The following is a 23,379-nucleotide window of genomic DNA, read 5'->3' on the forward strand; positions in this document are numbered from 1 at the left end:
GCATGCTTTGGATGGAGGCTCTTTGCCAACCTTCTTTCAAAAGAAGAGTAATCAGCTGCAATTCATTAGCTAGGCTGGGGTAAGACAGTTCCATGTGCCACTTGAGTGTAAAAGGACAAATGAAAAATAGGTGGACTGAATGCAAGGTGTTACATTAAGTACCTGAAAGTAATCCTTTCAGCATTTTCTAAATACCTATACTACTTTACTTAGAGGGTTTCTGTAATTGGTCTCCTTGGAGAATTGTGGGCATTTTGGTTGTGTGAAGAGGTTTAGGAATCTAGCACAATTCTCACACTCTAGGGAGCCACATTTCCCAAGATTCCTCTTATAGCAGTTATGCACATTCATTTAACCTGGATCCCAGCTTAAAATCTAGAGGCCTCTAGAAAATAGTTTACTCATCAGTTTAGCACAAAGTTTAGATTAAAAAGAGAAGTACAAATAGGACTGCTATGTCTCCATGTCACCTTGCCTCAGATTGCCATGTCCCTATTTCCCATTGATAGAGATGGGCATGAACCAAACTACAAATTGGAAAAAAAAACACCTTCAGTTTGTGCAATCCATTTTGCCAAAATGAAATGAAGCACCAGACTTTGTTTTGCTTGGCACTTTGTTTTGTTTTGGCAAAATGGATGTCCGCTCATTTGATTCAGATGAAGGGAGGCTTGAAAACTAGTGGAAGAACCATCAATAATTTGGGATATGCAGATGACACTATCTTACAGACAGAAAGCAGCAATGATTTGAAATGACTTTGTGAAAGTAAAAGAAGAAAGTGCCAAAACAGGACTGCAGTTGAACATTAAGAAGATCAAAATTATGACTACAGAAGAGCACAAGTTTAATATTGACAATGAAGAAATTGAAAGTTAAAGATTTTTGTATACTTTGGCTCAGTCATCAATCTTACGTGGAGACTGCAGCCAAGAAATGAGAAGAGTCTCAGAAGGGCAGCAATGAATGAATTATAAAATATAATCAAGTGTAGGGATGTGTAACTGGAGACCTAGACCAAGATCATCCACTGTCTTGTATTCCCAATCACTATGTATGAGTGTGCAAGCTGAACAGTGAAGAAGGCTGACAGGAAAAGTCATCAGGAGAGCTATTATATTACTTTCATCCCATTTTGCTTTTCAATGTATGCTTGTTTGGTTGCCCACATCTGCCTCTTATTCAATTTCTTGCTGTATCTGCTGTTGCTACTTCATCTGATTATTCTAAGAGAAAAGAGAGAGTAATTAAGCAAACTTACACTCTTGAAGCCTTCCAGATATTATTGGGTTGTAACTAGCAACAGTGCAGCCACTGGTAACAGATGATGAAAGTTGCAGTCCAACAACACTAGGAAGCGTACCTAGCACCTATCTGTAATGTAGGATTGGTAGAGCAACTGTAATTTTATGGTCTCTTACAAGTTTATATGAATATTTTAAATGTTCACTACCTATTCAATGTAAGCATGTTGTGATATAAATATATTATTAAAGTACATATATTATTAAAGTACAATATATTAATTGATGATGGTGCTATTTTGGTGTCAAAAAGTGTAAAAAGTTAAATGGTATTGACTAAATAGATTTTCTCTGTGGGGGCAAGCTCTGAGAAGCAGCTTTATTTTAAATTCTGACACTTCTTAAACAAAATTGTGACTTTCATTTCTGTGATTTCCATAGATTGATACTTTTGATGTTTTAGTAAAATTTCTAGTTGTCTCCCCACCACCACACACTTTTTTGAGCTATTTTTTCTGATTTAAAGTAATCTATTTTGAAGCTTCTCTCAGGTATTTTATTTGTGCATTTCTAAACAAATGCCGCCATTGTTTTGAAACTTTGCACATCTGTTTATGTTCGTGTGGCTGATTGTATCCTTGAAAATCACATTTTTAGTAGTGCAGATGTCGTTTAAAGAAAATGAGGCATGTAATATAAACTATATTGCATAGTCTGCACTCTTGCTTACGATAAGTTTTTAAATTAGGTGCATGTTGAAAGTGTGCATTTCTGTATATATGTAGCAAAGGGCTAAGGTGAAAATTGTGGTTAGGAAAGTATGGAGAAAAATATTATGTTTTCTGTTATGTTTTGACAGAAAGTTGATGTGCAGTGAGCAGAACTGTGAGCTGTGAATCAGAAAGTCTTCTGGTTTAAATTTTATCTCTTTATCCACAAAGTTGTAGCTTGGACAAGCCATAGCAGTTTGTTTCATAATCCAAGCCCTAAATAACAGCAACAATTACTGTACATGTAATACTAGTCAACGGAAAACTAACAAAATACAGAGATCTCCCGATCAGAACATATAGCTTGTGGATGAAACACCTTTCAGTGGTCCCTGTAGTCATTGGGACTTTGGGAACAATATCAAGACATTTCACACAGTAAGCAGTTGCAGATCTCAGAAATAACACCATTTGAGCTAAAAAAAAAAAAATGGCAGTATTAGGAACAGCATTCAGACTGCACCGATATTGGTTAAAACTTGTATCTGTCATATAATACCAGTCAGTGTTTTCATAATTTTGATTGTGTCTAGTATTTTTGAATAATAAATACTGTTTTAAGGTTGCTATAAGATGAGTGTATAAATGCCTTCAAAGTAAACTATAGTTGCAGAATGGGGTTTGTTCTTGTATTACACATGTAAACCAAGAGCAGAGTCACCAAATCATACTTGTTGATTTTCATTTATTTAGACACCTAACTGTTGGGCAGAAGAGGTGTTAGAAAAGAGATCGCATCAGCGTTCAGCTTCATGGGGGAGCGCTGATCAACTAAAAGAAGTAAGTCCTTAACAGTTGGCAATGGGCCATCCATGAAGTTTCTCAGTTACAGTAAGATGCAGTGTTCTGTACTTTTTCATTGGGAGCACATTCATGCTTTGTGCTCCTTGTTTTAGGTTAAGGTTTCTCTTAATGTGAATTGAACAACAGAGAGCATTGGGGAGTCACAGTAGATCTTTGTGGTATGATTAACATGTGTACAATACTGCATTATTGTGTGCTGTTCCACAGGTAGATGTGTAATAACAATCAAATCAGCCCAAGTAATCATGTGAACCCTGATATATCTCCAGAGAGATGTTTAAAATACAACATATTGTTGTGATCATTAACAGCCTGTAATGAACATGAAATCAGCTAATGTCTTTGAGTCAGAAAATAGAAAACAGTTAAGGGATTGTTACATTTACTTGCTGTCAGAAAAATAGGCCATTGAATATCATTAAAAAATTCTGCTAGTATGTTAACAATTGGATGAAGAAAGAAACAGTTTGTATGGTTAAGAATAGGATAGCATTTATTTAAAAATAGATGTGATACAGGAGTACATTTTTTCAGGAGTGAAATATTTGTGCATGGTATTAAGACGTGTTCTGGTATTTACAGAAGTACAGTAAAAGATGTTACTGAAATGTATTGTATTACATGTTTTTCTGTGTATGGCCAAACAAATACGTATATGTTCTGGGTTTTGGTTTTGTTGTTGCCTTTTCGGAAGCTACAAATTTTGTGGAACTAAGGCTTTGAATAGCTAGAATTGCTATCTGGCAGTTTCTTTTAAAGTCAGCATTAATTGGCTATTTTAGTTTACAAAACACAGATGCATATTTTTTTCTGCGAAGCTTGCAAGTCCAGACAGTCCTGTGGTTTGAAGAAAGTAATATCAGGCATCCTTCAGTCTCGAGAGACTATGGTAACGTCTAGTGTGGCTGAGGAGGCCAATTCGAGAGTGACAGTCCCTTCCACACTAAAGACAAATACAATCTGTCCCCTGTCCAGCTCCCTGACTTTGCTGGTTTTGGGTCTGCCTCTTTGCCTCGGCCTGCTGGACAAGGGTCTCGGATGTCAAGGTTTCCCAATCTGTTGAGGTCCATTCCTAAGGTCTTCAGATATCCTTGGATTGCAGTTGTGAGCTCCCTCTGGGGTGATTTCCCTGCATTGTTTCTCCATACAGGAGATCCTTTGGAATCTGACCATCAGCCATTCTCACGACATGCCCAAGCCATTGTAGATGTGGCAGTTTCAATAATGTGTACATCAGACCTGGGCAAAGTGGGGCCTGAAGGCCACATATGGCCCACGAACCACTCCTGACCGGCCCGTGGACAGTTTTGAACATCAAAACCATTTATAGCTTTTTGTCTAAAGTTGATCAGTTGCTTATTTTTAACATACTGCAAAAACCTCCTTAGTATTTGTGAAGATTAACAAGTTTAAAATAAAAACAATCATAACATCTCTGTTTCATTTTATTTTTAAGTAAAGTTGGTTCGGCCCCCGAACACAGTTCAGATTTTTCGTGTGGCCCCCAATAGAAATTAATTGCCCACCCCTGGTGTACATGCTAAAAATTCCAGCTCGTTCTAGGACTACTCTATTTGGAACTTGGTCCTGCCAGGTGATTAAAAAAATTTGTCAGAGACGACGCATATGGAACGTGTTCAGGTTCCTCTCCTGCTGTGCAAAAAGGGTCCAGGACTCACTGCAGTACAGGAGTGTGCTCAGGACACAGGTTCTATAGACCTGGGTCTTGGTATATGCCGTCAGCTTCTTATTAAGTCATACTCTGTTTGTGAGTCCAGAGAACATGGCAGCTGCTTTGCCAGTGCATTTATCCAGCTCGACATCTAGGGAGGGAGTGTCAGAGATTGTTGAGCCAAGGTACAAAAAGTCATGAACAACCTCCAATTCTTGCGTCGAGATGGTATTAGAGGGAGGTGAGTCCACACCCTTTCACATGACTTGTGTTTTCTTCAGCTGATTGTTAGTCCAAAGTCTTGGCAGGCCTTGCTAAAATGATTCATGAGTTGTTGGAGGTCTTCAGCAGAGTGTGCAACAACAGCTGCATCATTGGCGAAGAGGAAGTCCCGCATGCATTTCAGTTGGACTTTGGTCTTTGCTCTCATTCTAGAGAGATTAAAGAGCTTTCCATCTGATCTAGTCCGGAGATAGACACCTTCTGTTGCAGTTCCAAAGGCATGCTTCAGCATGACAGCAAAAAAGATCCCAAACAGAGTCGGTGCTAGGACACAGCCCTGCTTCACTCCGCTTCAGATGTCAAAGGGATCTGATATTGAGCCATCAAAAACCACAGTGCCCTTCATTTCCTCATGAAAGGACCTGATGTTGTTAAGGAATCAAGGTGGACATCCAATCTTGGGAAATATTTTAAAAAGGCTGTCCCTGCTAACCAAATCAAAGGCCTTTGTGAGTTCTATGATGGCCAGAAAGATTGGCTGTTGTTGTTCCCTTCATTTCTCCTGCAACTGCCTGAGGGAGAATACCATGTCAGTGGTGGATCTATTAGCTCGAAATCCACACTGATTCTGTATCGACTCTGTCTGCAAGCACCTGGAGTCTCTTCAGCACAACACGGGCAAACAGCTTCCCTACAACGCTGAGAAGAGAGATGCCACGGTAGTTATTGCAGTCACCGCTGTCTCCTTTGTTCTTATACAATGTGACGATGTTTGCATCCTTCATGTCCTGATACTCCACCTTCCCCCCAGCAAAGACAAAAGATTTCATACAGCTCAGTGGTGATGATCTCTTTAAAGCACTTCAGGACTTCAACAAGGATGTTATCCTTCCTAGATGCCTTGCCGGAGGCGAGGGAATCCAAGGCCACTTTTATTTCTGCTAAAGTTTTCTTATGATTGTTGCATGATCCAGGGTTGTCAATCTGCTTTTCCGCTTTCACTCTAAACCCCATGCACCCCGTGAGATTAACAAACCGTAGCAAGATGCAGTGACGTCTCTCATTGTCAGAAGTAGCCTCTAGCGTCATGCTCTATTCTAATCGAGCAAAGACTTATAACCGGTTACTGCTACTTCCTGTGTTATTTCAACGCTGTATGTGAAGCTGGAGTGTCCTCTCCAGAGCACAAAGCCTGGGTAAAATAATATGGCGGATAGGCTGTTACCCAAGCAGCAAAACTCCCCTCTCCATATCGCTGAAATAGTCCAGTGGAAAGGCAAGAGCCAATACAACTGGTTTCAACGACGTTGCAGGAGTTGCCAGAACTGCCTCCGGGACTCTGGCTCTGGATTTTGCCTCGAGGTTAACTCCTGAAGCCTTTTCCATCAGTGGATATAGCCACAAGGCAGTGGAGGGTTGAAATTGGAGTTTTCCTTCTCCTAGATGGGCTGCCTTCTAAGGCTGACGAGCCCCACCTACCCGGCCTGCTCCCTAATATTGCAGAAGTATGATCCTATCCCTAAAACTGTTCTGCCCCCCAGGTGTATGCAATGCTATTTGGCTTTCCTATTTACCAGATTAGAGTCACAAATAGAATCAGAGAAATATACATGAAAATGCAACATATTACAATGATAATACAATGCATTTTTTTCTTTGTAAAGAATATATATTTAAAATAACAGGAGCAACTCAGAATTAGTTTCCTTTTTTCAAAATAGTTAATTACATAATTACACTTTAACATTTTTGATTCTCAGAGCTAGCACTTCATGTTTTCTGAAGTATTATAAAAAGTGTGCTTCATTTTAAACTAAACTTTGTTACATTGTTAATGTTTAATTGCTTAGAAGAACTCATTTAGGCCAAGATGACTACATGTTATATAACAAGTCGGAATGATAATCTATGTTTCTTCTTCGTGGCCTCTGTGAATGCACACAAATGAGTTGTTCTGCACCTGCGCTGAACCTCTCAGAAGATTCTGTACCTTAAAGATACATGATTAGTGGGACATTCCCCCATGGAGTGCATGCTCCGCCCATTCTAGATTCCCCTCAGTTCCTTTTTTTAGCTGTGTCGTTTAGATGTCTTCCGGAAGAATTGGGCGATTGTCACTTGCCTTTGAGATTCTATTTCATTCTAAATCAGATGAACTAAATCAGTACTTTAAATTTACCTTTTTTATTTCCAATCATTTATTCCACGTTCCCCTTTGAGTTTTTCTATTTTTCTCTAGCCGCGTTTTCGGTCCCCCCAGAAAGGATGGAGGATTCCGTCCCATCCTCAATATCAGGTACCTCAACAAATTCATTTGACCTCAACAATTCAGAATGTTGACTTTAGACACTGTCATTCCTCTACTTTCACAGGGAGACTGGTTCGTCGTGATCGACCTTCAGGATGCCTATTTCCACATATCGAGTCACCCATGCCACCACAAATTTCTGCGCTTCCGATACGACAACATCACTTACCAATTCTGCTCTCTCCCATTCGGTCTATCTACGGCACCGAGGACCTTCACAAAGTACATGGCACCAGTCATGGCGCATCTTCGGCTTCAGGGCATAAACATCTTCCCCTATAGAGACGACTGGTTGATAGTCGCACCATCCTGTTACAACACCGTCAGAGCCACCACCACCACGTTCAACACACTTCAAGGTCTTGGACTCAAGGTGAACTTTACAAAATTGCACCTCGGACTTACATCTGAACCTTCTTTGACTCCTTACAGGCCAGAACATTTGTCCCTCAAGAAAGAATTATAAGATTTAAGACTGCCATTCAACCTTTCTGACTTAGAGCTTCCATACCAGCCCATCACGGCCAACGCCTCCTCAGGCTCATGGCATCTACAGCTTCGGTGATTCAGCATGCCCGACTCAAAATAAGGTCTCTTCAGTTGCGGTACATGTCACTATTCAACCCGATGACAGACCACCCATCTATGTGACTGACAGTAACACCAGAATTAGCCCAACAACTCACCTAATGGACATCTCTGTTGAATCTGCTCATAGGATGACCCTTTCAGCTGTTCCAACCGACGGTGCAAGTTACCGCCGATGCCAGCCCGTCTGGATGAGGAGCACATTGCCTTCACTACAAAATTCACAGCCTATGGACAAATCAAGAAAGAATGTGCCATATCGATCATCTAGCGATTATCAAAGCTTTCCACGCCTTTCTACCAATCATCAAGGTACGTGTAGTACAGCTCGCCACAAACAATACCACGGCTCTATACTATGTGAACAAGCAAGGAGGCACCCATTTTTTATCACTCCAGTACCTCACCATCAAGCTATGGGAATGGTGTTACCAACATGACATCTTCCCGATAGAAGTACACATTTCCACAGATGAGAACTACATTGCAGATCACCTCAGCCGTTTGACATTGAGAACACACGAGTGGTCTCTGAACGATTCCGTCTTCGGTCACCTTTGCCGTTGATGGGGTATACCCACCATCGATATCTTTGCCTCAAAGACGAATGCCAAATGCTGCGTCTATTGCTCTCGAGCCAGAGCAGATGAGAATTCCATCGGAGACATGTTCATGACAGATTGAAACATGGGATTGTTCTACTTATTCCCACCAATACCACTCATTCAATGGACATCCGAATTTGACATTTCTAATCGAACACGATCCTCCTAGCTCCCTGGTGTTTGAGGCAACCATGGTTCACTCACCTGAGGTAGATGTCGACGGATTTATTCTGACTACCTCTCCTTCCCGACCTTCTGACACAGGACGGCAGGATGGTCTACCATCCAGACTTCCATAGTTGAATCTGACAGCTTGGAGGAGACTCCCACTTTGAAGTGTGTTCTCGATCTACCTGCAATACCTCTCTTTGAAGACACTACTTACCATTCTACTCCATCTGTTTGAATTTGGACTCTCTTATTCCACTTTAAAAGTCTATGTCTCTGCCATTGTTGCCCATCAACCAGCTAACTCTGTATCAGCAAAACTCTTGTCTCACCTGATGATAAAGAAGTTTCTTAAGGGACTCAATAACATTTGTCCACCACGTCAATGTATCATACCTCAATGGTCATTGCAACTTGTCCTTCATGCTCTCATGTGTCCACCTTTTGAAGCAATGGCTTCTTCAAATCTTAAACTACTGTCTCTGAAGACGTCCTTCTTATTGGTGATAACATCTGCTAAAAGAGCTAGGAAACTTACTTTCCTCCGTTCTGATCCACCATTCATCCGACTCCACCCAGATAAAGTCACATTATATTTTGATGTCTCCTTTTTGCCCAAGATTGTATCTGATTTCCATCTCAATTAACCAATCATCTTACCATCATTCTTTCCATCACCATCGACAGCTCTGGAGTTTATGCTCCATTTGTTAGATGTAAGATGCTCGCTTGTCTTTTACATCGACAGGACCAAAACTTTCAGGAAAACCAGTAGACTTTCTATGCTTCCATGGTCCTCACAAAGGAGCATCAGTCTCCTCACAATCTATGTCCAGATGGATTGTCCAAACCATCTCTTTGTCCTATGAATTATCAGGCAAATCATCTCCTTATCATTTGACTGCACATTCTACTAGAGCGCTGTGAATATCTAATCCCTTCCAACATGGAATTGAAATACCTCACATCTGCTGTGCTGTGACATGGTCTACCCCATTGACCTTTGTCAGACACTACCGTCTAGATGTTAGAGTATGCAGTGATGCTGGATTTGGCAGCGCTGTCTTGGCATCCTTCCTACCGTGATGTCCCACCATCCGGTAAGTGAAGCTTGCTAGTCACCCATTTGTGTGCATTCCCAGAGGCCACGAAGAAGAAAAGGAGGTTACCTACCTGTAACCATAGTTCTTCAAGTGGTCCTCTGTGAATTCACCCATCCCACCCATCCTCCCCTCTCTCCATCATGGTTTATCTTAAATAACTCTTTGACCTGGCGGACAATTATCAGGAACTGAGGGGAATCTAGGATGGGTGGAGCATGCGCTGCACAGGGGAATGTCCCACTGATCATGTATCTTTAAGCTCTAGAATCTTCCGAGACGTTCAGCGCAGGTGCAGAACAACCCATTTGTGTGAATTCACAGAGGACCACTCGAAGAACTATGGTTACAGGTAGGTAACCTCCTTTTATTTCTGGGATGTTGTACTGTTGTTTTCCAGCTAATCTTACTTGTTACAGCAGGGTTTCTTTTTTCTTCTCATCTCTGAAGATGTGAGCATTGTTTCTTCCATGCCTCATCTTATTTGATTTTGTCTCTTCCTATCAGATTGCCAAATTGAGGCAGCAGCTCCAGCGCAGTAAACAGAGTAGTCGTCACAATAAAGAAAAAGAACGTCAGTCACCTCTCCATGGCAACCATATAGCAATCAATCAGACTCAGGTAAGCAAACCCTGGGCTTGTTCAGGCAGCATTTTTTTCACCCCACAGAAATAAAAGTGCATATCCTTTTCAGTTTTATCTGCACTTTTAACTAGTATTTTTTCCAATTTAAGGGAATTTTATTCTAGTATAATTAAGTGGCATCTTGAAACAGTTGAAGAGATAATCTTTAAAAAACATAATCAATGTGCAATGAAGCTTTCACTGGAGCTTTCAGGTAGGCAGAAACAAGGGTTAGCCTTAACTTCTGTTTCTTTCTTTAGATCTAGATATCTACATTACCCATTAACAATGTTCCCTCTAATTTTCAGCCCCACTGGGTGGTGTCCATCATTACTGGAACTAAAGGGGCTGAAAATGATTGCTGTGAGTGAGAGGAGGAGGAGCCCTGCACGGAGGGGGACAGTGTTGCACATGCACACACGTGTGCACTTTAGAGGGAGCCTTGCCCACTAAAAGGTCACTCAGGGTGTGCTGTTGTTGTCATTTTCAAGGAGAGTTTACCTATCTGTATTCCTTTAGATTTGTGGTAGCCAGAAAATACTGTATTTTTCCGTCTATATGACACTACTTTTTCCTAAAATCATTACACTAAAAATTGTGGGGTGTCTTTTACATGGAACTAAGCTGAGATAGTTGAGGAGAGAACATAACGGCACATACCTTGCCTCTGTAAATAGGCTTCCTTCAGTCACAAAGCTTAGTTTCCTACAGTCAGGAGACTTAGCTTCCTCCAGTCACGAGCCTTATGGAACTGACGTCTGCTGATCCTGAACAAACCAATTGGAACGTACCTCCTTGGAGATGGAACCTGTAGGTTCAGCTTCAACAGAGACTGGAAATATCCAATGTTCTGAGTCCAGAGGCTGAATCCTCAAAGCTAAGTTTTCTTAATTTTTGGGGTTAGAAAATGGGGTGGTGTGTTATAAATGGAAAAATACAGTAATAGTTATCACAATTACCAGCTCACTCAGTCCAGCAGACTGAAGAGGTCCTTTGTATCTCCCTTCCATTCTTCCTTGGCTATCTTGACCACATTACAGTGGTGCCTCGCACAACGATGTTAATTGGTTCCAAAAAATTCATCTCTGTGTGAAACCATCATTCTGCGAAACACCATTTCCCATAGGAATGCATTGAAAACCAGTTAATCCGTTCCAATTGGAACGGATTGCCATCCTTATGTGAAAATCGCCATAGGAAACATCGTTGAGTGAAACCCGGTTCCCCAATTGAAATGCATTGAAGCCGACTCAATGCATTTCAGTGGCTTTGTGAAGTCCTTTTTCGCTCCTGTAAAAGTGTCTTACAATGTTTGGAACCTGTTTTAAATGCTTGCAATCATTAGCCCACTTCCTGAACCCTATGCAAACTTAATTTGGTGTTGTTCTGAGTCGTCGTTAATTTTTGGTGAATTTTTTTATTCTCCATTGAAAGCCTTTGAACGAGAACATCGTTAAACGATGGGGGAAATTCCTCAAAGAAATCCATCGCTGTGTGAATTCTTCGTTGTATGAAGCAATTGTTGTGCGAGGCACCACTGTATTTAGTCATGGAGGTCTTCTGAGAAATTCTCTCTTAAAGGACTATACACAATATATGCTTGTCAATGTTTATTGTATACAAAATACCTAACTACAGCAGTGACAGAGGAATAGCAATATTTTTACTTCCTGCTATCACCTGTCTTCATTATGCAGTATTCATACTTACCTTTAGTTATGCTTTAAAAGGTTGAATATAGTTTATAACTTCTAAAAGATTATTTAATAGATGCCATGAAATCCCATAGAGCTATGTTCTTCTATTGTCATTGGGACTATGTAGAAAAAAAGAGGATTTATTCTTACTTCCTTACAAATATTTAGAATTGTATAGAATTCTAAATGATGCTTTGGAGAAGTTGAAACTCAGCAGTTTTACCTTGTTTGCCACAGGGTGTGCATTGTGATTGGATGTAACATGTTTTCAATCTTTAGACAGTACAAGAGATCCTCCCAGCCACTTTATTGTCTTAGGAAGTTAGTGGTGGTGCTGTTAGGTCTTGCTTAGACTTCTTCTAAGAGCAGCAGCAGCTGCTGATCTTCCTTGTATTTTCTACAGGAAAACGTATTTCTTAAATCCTTAAGGTTGTCAAAAAAAAAACCTTTGGTTTTGCTGCAAGAGAAAGTAACATTCACTCTGCTTGAAAGTTCTTTCTGTTCAGTGATGGGTTAGGGTTCCCCTATTCCTGGTATCTTCTCTCTGGTCCAGTTAACTGTGACATAGCAGGCCACATGGAAAAAAATGCCAAAGCTATGATATCAAAGTATATGCTTTCTCCTCTGTGTGGTGGTATAGCTTATATTTTTTTCACAAATCTCAAACTTCTTAGAAAAGTACAAAATGTATATTAGTTGTAGCGTAATGTACAAGGCTCATATTTAGTCCACCATAAAACATTATGTCTCCATGCTGTGTTTTAGTTAGATTTGGAAAGATGATAGGTTGTATAATGTCCTCAGAAAGACACTCTTGAAAGCTCCCTAGTCCTGTGAGCTCTTCCCTAGTGGTCGTCAAAAGGACTGTGAGTGCTAAAATGCTGAACTTCCATGCACCACTCTCTATTTATGAGGGGAAATGCACCATTAATTAAGTCAGATGTTCTGAAATCCTTTTGTTAATTAGTTAAGTGTTATATTAAAAATGAATGCAAATTTTGCACTTTTTGCAGCTTCCAAAATGCCTTCAAGGGCAGCCCCAAGGGGATAATAGTGCACTCGTCTATCCTCAAGATTACCAACACATAAATCAACATTGTTAGGGATTTCCTCTTGAGGTGGGGTGAAGCTGTGTGACCTGCCTAGGACGAAAAAAGGCAGCTGGCCATCGCAGGTCTGCCCACAGTATATATAAATCCATTAAGATAGGTGAACGATTGACTTCTTTCTGCAACGAATCTTCACCATGCTGTCCCACAGCACCTTTGCTGCGGAGGCTTGAACAATTGGTTTCACTATACAGTATAGTGCTTGATTTGGATAATATGTTTAATATTTCTTTTTTAAGTGTCAAAATTAGTAAGTCATTCTTTTCTTTTATAGTCATATGTCCTTCTCCTGTTTCCCTATCCATTACACTGATTGCTAAGGCAGTGGGGCATGGTACTGAGCTGCTGGGCCTCAGAAAAACTTGTAGCTTCTGAGGTGCTCTTTGATTCAAAAAGCAAATGCATATCCCTTAGAACTGCAACTTTGAGAAGGTACTTTTTGAGAAGTCCCTTGTTTAACCATTCATTGTATTAATTCTCCACATGTCCAGTTTTAATTGAATCCAACATATCTCTTGTTTGCTCTAAAGGCTTCTGTCTCCAGATCAGTCCCTATGCCACTGTCAAACAGTTCAGTGCCAAAATCAACAGTTTCACGTGTGCCGTGCAATGTAGAAGGAATAAGCCCTGAATTAGAAAAGGTATTCATCAAAGAGAGCAGTGGAAAGGAAGAAGTGTCCAAGGTAAGATGGTGTTTAAAATGGATATTTGGCAGGCCTAATACAATAATAGCTGATGGATAATTCAGTGAGTTAGGTATCTGGCTGCAGAGCCAGAGGTTGGGGATTTGATTCCTCACTGTGCCTCCTCAGGAGAAATGAAAGTCAGTGTGTATAGCCTTGGCAAGCTGCACAGTCCCAGGATGCTCCTAGTACAGTGGGGTCTCGACTTACGAACTTAATCCGTATTGGAAGGCAGTTCTCAGGTCGAAAAGTTCTTAAGTCGAATCTGCATTTCCCATTGGAATGCATTGAAAACCATTTAATCCGTATCTGCTCTTTTCGTCCATAGAAACTAATGGGAAGCTGCTATTCTGCCTTCTGCCACTAGAGGGGGATATTTTTTTCTTTTTTCCTTCTAACCTAAAATGACTTAGCTTTAAAAAAAAGGGAAAAAAGAGTTCATAACTCGAATCTAAGTTCGTAAGTCGAGTCCATATATTCCTATGAGAGCGGTTCGTAAGTCAAAACGTTCGTATGTCAAGCCGTTCGTAAGTCGAGACCCCACTGTAGAAGGGAGAAGTAAACCACTTCTGATTATTTTGATATGTAGAAAACCCTGGAAGAGGTCTCTGTAAGTTAAAATTGACTTGAAAACATTCAGTTATTATCGGTGTAAGAATCAAATCTAGCAATGTTTGAATGATTTTAAAACATTTGAACTAAAGTTATTTCACATGGAGACAATTCAATGTATATAGTTGCATTTTCTTAGAACCAGTGAAAAACCTCATATTGCTGTATTTAATAATTTTGATGATTGGAAAATGATCTTAATAGCTCTTGAAAACTTCTTTTTAGTATAGTAATTGGAACAAATATGTGTAATAGAAAATATGATTTTAAAATAATTTTAGTGAAGTCAAATGATAGAAGTACTGTTTTTGTTCCAGCTTCCTGCTTTATTCTAGTGGACCAGTGTCATTACATTTGCCAAAATTAAAGGGCACTTGTTCACTGATCAAACAAATTATCATACAAAATTCATCTTGTTTTCTAAAAATTTGTTGCTGGACATTATCTCTCTGTGCTGCTGAATACTTGCTCTGATCCAGCAGTACATGAGGAAGAACTTCATTAGGGCTACTCACAGCTTTAAGTGGTTTGCTGGCTTGCTGCCAGAACTTTTGATGCTGGACAAGACTGAGCTACTGTCAGTTCTTCCTCCAAAGGCACAAGTAGATTCAGTGTTTTTCTTGTTATCTTAAAACTAAAGGTATTGGAGAAATTTTATCTGAATAATCTTATTTGTTGATGTAGATTTAAGTATTCTTTAATCGCTCTAATTTCAGAAGCAAATGCAAATTACACAAGTTTGATTTTGAGATATTTGTTTCTATAGGTGTTAAATGTCAGACAGAAATCCTTGTTGTATATTAGAAACAATTTCAATATCCATATTTACTTTCATTTTCCTGTTGAGCAAAGGGTCCTGCTGGAAGAGGACTTGCATATCTTCTGCTATATAACATTGGTATTTTTGTTTGTTTTTGAATTTACTGAACTAAATAATACAGTTGTTAGGCATTTAAACAGATCTGTTGAGTAATTGCCACTTAGTATGATTTGATCCCTCCAGTAGCAGCACGTCTTATTTTGGATCATGGGCTTTAATCAGCTCAAAGCTTTATGTCCCATGTTGTCATGAGAATGCCTGAGAGATCATTAGCTGTTGCTGACATCACAGCATGCATCTTCATAAGCTTACTTGCTGCTCCATTAGTAAGGAGCCAGTAGAATGTAGGAAAGGCAGCGATCTGTCTTCTAACCAAAACAAATCAGAACAAAGCAACAAAAAATAACACTTAAGTGTTTATGAAAGAGACATAATTATAACATCTTAAATTATATCAACTATTACAACATAACTTTATATTGTAATTACAGAGAAAGCCACAGAACTGGGTCAAAAAGCAGATAGTCTTTTAGATTTACAGTTGTATTTTGCTGCTATACCATTTTTATATGTTTGAGATTAAGTATACTTGTGTACATTCACAAACGTTCATAGAACAAATCACAAAAACATTAATTTCTAGGATCTTTTCTCTTTCATGCAGCTACAGGTGGATTTGCTTCACCTGTTGCATTGGCAGCAGGCATTAGTACTTTTGTGATGGCAAGGACTCTTTTCTCTGGTAAATCACAATGGTACCAGGTGGTTCTGATTGGTGAGGGCCAAGAAAATGAGAGACTTCTTGACCTACCCTTTTTGGGAGATTACCTTTTGACTCTTCTGGATTCACAAGAGCCATAAGAAATGTGCACTAGCTACAACTGAAACAAGTATTTCTCTGTAGGTTCTTCTTTTGAGCATCCAGACCCCTTTCTGTGCCCAGCATGCCTACTCATATGGGTTCATAGGACTAGACTGCAGTTTAACAAACGTCAACTTGAAATATACGCTTATCATATGAGATACAGGAAGCTGAAGCTATTTTTGTACACACATTGATGCCATTTAAAAGCTTTGAAGGAAAAAAAAATGTTATGTGGAAAATATTCTAGTTTCTGTTTCTAAATCTACCCAAGATACAATTCCTTGGTGAACTGAAGGCCATGAATATAAAAGGAAGAGAAAATAATAATCTGAAACTTGAGAAATACTGTTTCTCAAACATCTGTGGGATGTTTAACAACAAGGTGCTCTTTAAAATAATCTTTCATCCTTTCCCAGAACTTAAACCTCTTTTTGTTATATTTGTTAGAATTTTCTTCATGACAACTTTTCAGGAGCAAGGAAATCGATTTGTTTTTCTTAGATATTCTTTCCCTTCACAACTCAGCACTGTAGTCTGGATTTTTGTTCAAATCAGACCCATATCATGTTCACCTGTATTCTTTGGTGTGATATCTCTAACTTTTGAAATTTAATCTTGGCATGAGTTGGCATTTTCTTGTGCTTCAGATGAATTCTGTACCATAAAAGGAGCAAAAAAAAAAAAAAAAAGATTTTAGGTGAAAAGAAATGTGAGTTGATTCCCCTGAGTTTGCTGTCATGCATCGAGATCCTTGTAACTTTAATTATTTTTAGATTCCTGGTGGCTGGAGAGGGGTATCAGAAAACAATGGTTGGCCTCACTTTAATTAATTTCTGTTGTTGTTGTTTAGTCATTAAGTTGTGTCCGACTCTTCATGACTCCATGGACCAGAGCACGCCAGGCCCTCCTGTCTTCCACTGCCTCCCAGAGTTGGGTCAAATTCATGTTGGTAGCTATGATGACACTGTCCAGCCATCTTTTCTCCTCTAGCCTTCACACTTTCCCAACATCAAGGTCTTTTCTCTTCTCATGAGATGGCCAAAGTACTGGAGCCTCAGCTTCAGGATCTGTCCTTCCAGTGAGCACTCAGGGTTGATTTCCTTCAGAATGGATAGGTTTGATCTCCTTGCAGTCCAAGGGACACTCCTCCAGCACCACAATTCAAAGGCATCAATTCTGCTGGGGAGGCTCTCCGAGTTGGGAATTGGTTGTCTTGCTCTTGTCTGGCTCTGATCCTTCTTGGAGGACCATCCCCAGAGAGTGCAGATTGGAGAGAATTTCTCGTCCTGTGGAGCCTCAGTTGTGGGGTTCTGCACGGCTCAGTTACCTCTCCAATGCTGTTTAACATCTATATGAGGCTGCTGGAAGGGGTCATCAGGGGATGTGGGGCTTTGTGTCATCAGTACGCTGATGATACTCAGCTCTATATCTCCTTTTTTCCAACAACAGTGGATGCTGTTTCGTCCCTTGAGCGCTGCCTGGAGGCTGTTCAGCAGTGGATGCAGGTGAATGGACTGAGGCTGAATCTGGGCAAGACGGAGGTCCTTCGGGTGTGTGTCATAAACATCAGTGGTCTGGGAAACTCCCTATCCTTTGGGGGGGTTGACACCACCAAGAGTGAGGTCCACAGTTTGGGTGTACATCTGGACCCAGCGCTCACCATAGAGACCCAGGTGTCGTCAGTGGTCCGTTCCACACATTTCCATCTTCAGCTGACTGCCCAGGTGCATCCCTATCTTGATGTGGGAGCGCTCACTATGTTGGTCCATGCGCTCATAGTCTCAAGTTTAGACTACTGTAATGCGCTCTACGTGGGGCTGCCTTTGAGAATGACGTGGAAACTTCAGATGGTACAAATGTGGTGGCCAGACTTCTTACTGTGGTGAAAACATATTTTCCCCACGCTGGCCACCTTGCATTGGCTGCCTATCCGTTTCCGTGTTGATTTCAAAGTTCTTATGATTACACATAAGGGCCTTATATGTAATCGTAAAAACTTTGAAATAAACACGGAAACAGGTGGGAGAAGGCACTCTGCCAGCTATTGAGGCCCTAAATTGTTTAGGGCCTCAATAGCTGTCAGAGCGCCTTCTCCCACCCAGTTCTGCGAGAGTCACTTGTTCCAGCCAGGCTGGGTGGCTGAGGGGCCTAACACCGAGGGAGGTCCAGAAGGAAAGAACAAGGAGTAGGGCCTTCTCGGCACTGGCCCCTCACCTTTGAAATAACTTGCCAGTGGAGATCTGCCTGGCTCCCTCTCTGGGTGTTTTCAGGAATAAACTTAAAACTTGGCTATTTGGGCATGCTTTCCCTCCTGGCATATCTTAACTGCCAATCTTAAGTCTTGGACTTATATGTTTTTGGTTTTATTGTTTTTAAATTTGTAAACCGCCCAGAGTAGACCCTTGGTCTAGATCGGTGGTTCTTAACCTTTGTTACTCGGATGCTTTTGAACTGCAACTCCCAGAAACCCCAGTCAGGACAGCTGGTGGTGAAGGCTTCTGGGAGTTGCAGTCCAAAACTCCTGAGTAACCCAAGGTTAAGAACCAGTGGTCTAGATCGGCGGGATAGAAATATAATAAATAAATAAATAAATAAATAAAATAAATGCTTTCTAAGGCTCACTTGACTTCACTCTCAAGGATGTCTGGCTCAAGGTCAGCAGCCACACTATTTGGGTTGTCTGGGACATCCAAATCTTTCTGGTATAATTCCTCTGTGTATTCTTGCCACCTCGTCTTGATGTCTTCTGCTTTTGTTAGGTCTCTCCCATTTTTGTCCTTTATCCTGTCTATCTTTGCACAAAATAATTCCTTTAATATCTCCAATTTTCTTGAACAGATCTCTGGTTTTTCCTTTTCTATTATTTTCCTCTGTTTCTTTGCACTGTTCATTTAAGAAGGCCGTCTTGTCTCTCCTTGCTGTTCTTTGGAAGTCTGCGTTCAATTTATTGTAACTTTCCCTGTCTCCCTTGCATTTTGTTTCCCTTCTCTTCTCTGCTATTTGTAAGGCCTCGTTGGACAGCCACTTTGCTTTCTTCCATTTCCTTTTCTTTGGGATGGTTTTTGTTGCTGCCTCCTGTACAACGTTATGAGCTCTATATCCATAGTTTTTCAGGCACTCTGCCCATGAAATCGAGTTCCTTAAATCTGTTCTTCACTTCCACTGTGTATTCATAAGGGATTTGGTTTAGATTATACCTGACTAGCCCAGTGGTTTTTCCTACTTTGTTCAGTTGAAGCTTGGGGTTTGCTATGAGAAGCTGATGATCAGAGCCACAATCAGCTCCAGGTCTTGTTTTTGCTGACTGTGTAGAGCAGGGGTGTCCAACCTTTCACGTTCCCTGGGCCACATTAGAAGATGAAAAATTGGTTTGGGCCGCACATAAATTTGATTTGGGCCACATGGGGGGGGGAACCCTAGGTGTCCTCCGCAGCCCTGTTCCAAGCGCGCTTACCGGCAGCTGCGATCTCAGACAGCAGAGGCTGCCAGCTTCAACTCCGGTGGCTTTATGGGGCCGGGAGGGGGTCCACCTATTGACAGGGACAGCACAATGCAGTCACGCAGCCCCCCTCTCCCCTCCCCTCCCACTCCTTCCTTCCTTCCCTCTCCCCCCCTACCGTTGTGAGGTGCCCCGGCCGCAAGCGCCAGCAGTGTAACTTGAAACTTGAAACTTTGGAATTTCTTTAAAAATAAAAATTGCACTGGGTCGCATTATGAGCCAACCTGGGCCACATGCGGCCCTCGGGCCGCAGGTTGGACAAGCCTGGTGTAGAGCTTCTCTATCATTGGCTGCAGAGAACATAATCAATCTGATTACGGTATTGCCCATCTGGTGATTTCCATGTGTAGAGTTGCCTCTTGTGTTGTTGGAAAAGAGTGTTTGTGATGACCAGCTTGTTCTCGTGACAAAACTCTATTAGCCTTTGCCCTACTTTGTTTTAACTCCAAGCCAAACTTACCTGTTGTTCCTTTTATCTCTTGACTCCCTACTTTAGCATTCCAGTCCCCTATAATGAGGAGAACATCTTTCTTTGGGGTCAGTTCTAGAAGATGTAAGTCTTCATAGAATTGGTCAATTCCACCCTCTTCAGGATTGGTGGTTGGTGCATAAATCTGGATTACTGTGAGGTTGAAAGGTCTGCCTTAGATTCATATTGAAATCATTCTGTTATTTTGAGATTATATCCCAGTATAGCTTTTCCCACTCTTTTGTTGGCTATGAGGGCTACTCCATTTCTTCTATGGGATTCTTGTCCACAATAGTAGATATGATAATCATCTGAATTGAATTCACCCATTCCCGTCCATTTTAGTTCAGTGACGCCCAGGATATCAATGTTTATTCCTGATATTTCATGTTTGACCACATCCAGCTTACCAAGGTTCATAGATCTTACATTGTAGGTTCCTATGCAGTATTTTTCTTTGCAGCATCAGATTTTCCTTTCACTTCCAGGCACATCCGCACCTGAGCGTTCTTTTGACTTTGGCCCAACCACTTCATTAGCTCTGGAACTACTTGTACCTGTTCTCCGCTCTTCCTCAGTAGCATGTTGCACGCCTTCCAACCTGAGGGGCTCATCTTCCAGCATCATATCTCTTAGCCTTTTGTTTCTGTCCATGGAGTTTTCCTGGCAAAGATACTGGAGTGGCTTGCCAGTTCCTGCTCCAGTGAATTGTGTTTAGTCAGAACTCTCCACTATGACTTGTCTGTTTTGGGTGTCCCTACATGGCATAGCCCATAGCTTCTCTGAATTACTCAAGCCCCTTCACCACGACAAGACAGGAATCCGTGAAGGGGAGTTTAATCCATAAGTTGCACTAAAATATATGGGTTTGATTTTTTTTAAGACACTTCCTTACCTAGAAGTATTAACAAAGTTCCTTGGCAGAAGAGAAATTAGCTTAACAAAGAACTTAAAAGTTGTGTATGCAGAGTTGACCCTTTAAATCATTATTCCCTACCCTTTCAGGCAAAATCTTCAGGAGCTGTGCTTTGGAGCTTTATTACTGTGAAAGAGAAGATTTTGATTGCATGTCATAGTAATTATGATAGCCCTTTAAAAGTTGTGCCATTTTTCCTGTCTCTTGTTTAATCATGGACGTCTTGTTTTGGTTCCTTTCATACAGCTACTATTTTTAAAAAAGTGTCAGAGCATTTGCTCAGGAAGGATAAAACTCAGCATGTGGCCTAGCTGCTGGAGCGCATCGAGGCCTCACATTTATTTAAAGAGTATAGTTGCACATTCAAGTGACTGGAATTTTCATGCAGTCTTTTGCACCAAATGAGTTGATGAACAGCATACCATTGTGTCACTTGCCTCCTTTTGTAGGAAGGTGACTTCCCTCCCTCTCATAAGGTCATGTCTGACTTGAAAGAAATTAGCACAGGTCAGAATGCCCCCAGGTCTCAGACTTCACTGTGGGAGAATGGGTTCTGACCATGCATTTTAATAATGTAGCTTTCATTGCAGCCCTTGGATATTCCTGATGGCCGAAGAGCACCCTTACCTGCTCACTACCGTAGCAGCAGCACACGCAGTATTGATACACAAACACCTTCTGTCCAAGAGCGCAGCAGCAGTTGCAGCAGCCATTCCCCATGCATCTCTCCCTTTTGTCCTCCTGAATCTCAGGATGGGAGTCCATGCTCCACAGAAGACATGCTTTATGACCGTGACAAAGGTGAGATTCTATTTGCGTTGCTCATCGTGGCTTGCTTCTACTCCGCTACTCCTTCATTCTGCTAAAATCAGTTTTATTTTATTTTTGTCCTGTGGATGTGAACAAAGACTGGTCATATTTGTTTTTGATTGTTTACATGTTTTCCCTCTTGTTTGTGCAGTTTCACAAACATCTTCCATAAATGTCAGAAAAACACAGCAAATTGCCTGTAACTCTTTTTATGAAGGCTATAGTATGAGATGTTAAGGCAAAGTGTTAAGGAAGTGTTCCATTTAAGAAGGTTGTGTTTGAATTGTCTGTCAGATAAGTGAATCCAGGTTGTGACTGTGTTGTTCTTAGTAAGGAATCTTAACCGCTGGCTGTAGAAGTTAAGATGGAAGGACAAAATGCTTTCAGTTCAGTGCACAAAATATCTCATGGGAGTGACCTGTGGTGATGAGCAAATCATTGACATGTTTTACTGTCTGTGTTTTAACAATATGGTCTTATGTACAGTATGTCTGCCGAGAGGTAAGCCCCACTGAGTTCAGTAAGACTTATTCCCAGGTAATTGAGTATGATATTGCAGTCTTAAAGTCTGACTGGTGCTTATAGTGTGGTAATGAAGTTTTCAACTGTTGGCAGATCCACTGCTATTATGTATTTTGGACTTCTACATAAAATAGGGCATTGATTAGGAGTACAGAATTCAGCATACTTAGAATTCTGGCTTATTTCCTCATGGTAAACCCAATGTTCTAGGCCTTAATGACTGCAGAAATAAACATACAAATATGTGGCAATGTCTTGTGCTGTGATCATGAGAGTGATCTTTTTCAGTTCTTTGTAAAACATCTTACTTCACCCTGTTGATAAGCAGAAACAGTGTACTGTACACAGCCAGCAAATACATGTGTATGTGGTGGGTCTTTTAAATTATTATATTTTGCTTGTCCTCTGTAGAGACCAAGATGTCATATTTCTAGGTAACACTTCACATCCAGTTACAGACCAGACTCGGACACTTTTAGTCTCAGAACATCCCTGGGGAACATACATGTAATTAATTCTAATTTAAGGAATTTATGAAGATTGTAGGGTTGTTAACCATCTGCAGATATATTTTAAAAGCAAATCAAAGGCATACTTATTTAACGTGAAGCCATTTAAACTAATAATATAATAATTTAAAGTCTGGTATGCATATTATAAAAGAGACCAAAACATTAAAATGAATGGATGGAAGGGGAATTTGCTTTTAAGTATTGCGTTCATTCTTTTTTTACAAAATACTTTTGTGTTCTTATTTTTCCATCTTTCATGCCAGTTTTCTAGTCTTATATCATTCTTTTAATATAAATGCTTTTGTGCCTTTATTTCATTGTCACAAGTCCTTTACCAAGCAGGTGTTGCATTATGTTCTTTTCATTTTTCTTTCTCTTCCCCTTCTCCTGTCTCCAGCTGCACCTGACATCTTCCCATCCATTTTCTTTCTTTTTGTGTGCAGTTGCCACACATGGATGCTTCCCAACCTTTGCTTGCGGTTTTGCTGTCTCTTTTGTCTTGGCTCTATCTTCCTTTTTCCATTGGAAGCACTGAAGCTCTTTTTCTTGGTGCCATAAAGTGTTCTTGAGGTGCAAAAGAGCCCAGGGAGCATTACAGCCTAGTTGCCTTACGGGTATGTGCTTTATGGTAAACTATAGGTGAGCAGTATGATCATGCATTATGATACTGGGTTAAATATATGCCATATAATTTTGAATGGAGAAAAAAAAGACATGGCAGCCGTCATACCTCTTGATAATAGTACAATCAGTTTCATAT

General features: G+C 40.6%; 1 protein-coding gene across 5 annotated transcripts in view; it reads left to right on the forward strand.

The window, feature by feature from the left end:
• Window positions 1-23,379, forward strand: part of GLCCI1 (glucocorticoid induced 1) — a 56,565-nt gene that overhangs the window by 24,221 nt on the left and 8,965 nt on the right. For 2 of the 5 annotated variants that reach the window (XM_073003226.2, XM_073003228.2), the window contains exons 3-6: window positions 2,708-2,794; window positions 9,989-10,102; window positions 13,442-13,594; window positions 21,366-21,576. In XM_073003226.2, coding sequence (XP_072859327.2) covers window positions 2,708-2,794; window positions 9,989-10,102; window positions 13,442-13,594; window positions 21,366-21,576 — 565 coding nt within the window. Of the gene's footprint in view, window positions 1-2,707; window positions 2,795-9,988; window positions 10,103-13,441; window positions 13,595-21,353; window positions 21,577-23,379 lie in introns of all 5 variants that reach the window. The other 3 variants (XM_073003225.2, XM_073003227.2, XM_078377150.1) reach the window with 3 other exon arrangements.

Source organism: Pogona vitticeps, chromosome 6 (assembly GCF_051106095.1).
Source record: "Pogona vitticeps strain Pit_001003342236 chromosome 6, PviZW2.1, whole genome shotgun sequence".
Lineage (NCBI taxonomy): Eukaryota > Metazoa > Chordata > Lepidosauria > Squamata > Agamidae > Pogona > Pogona vitticeps.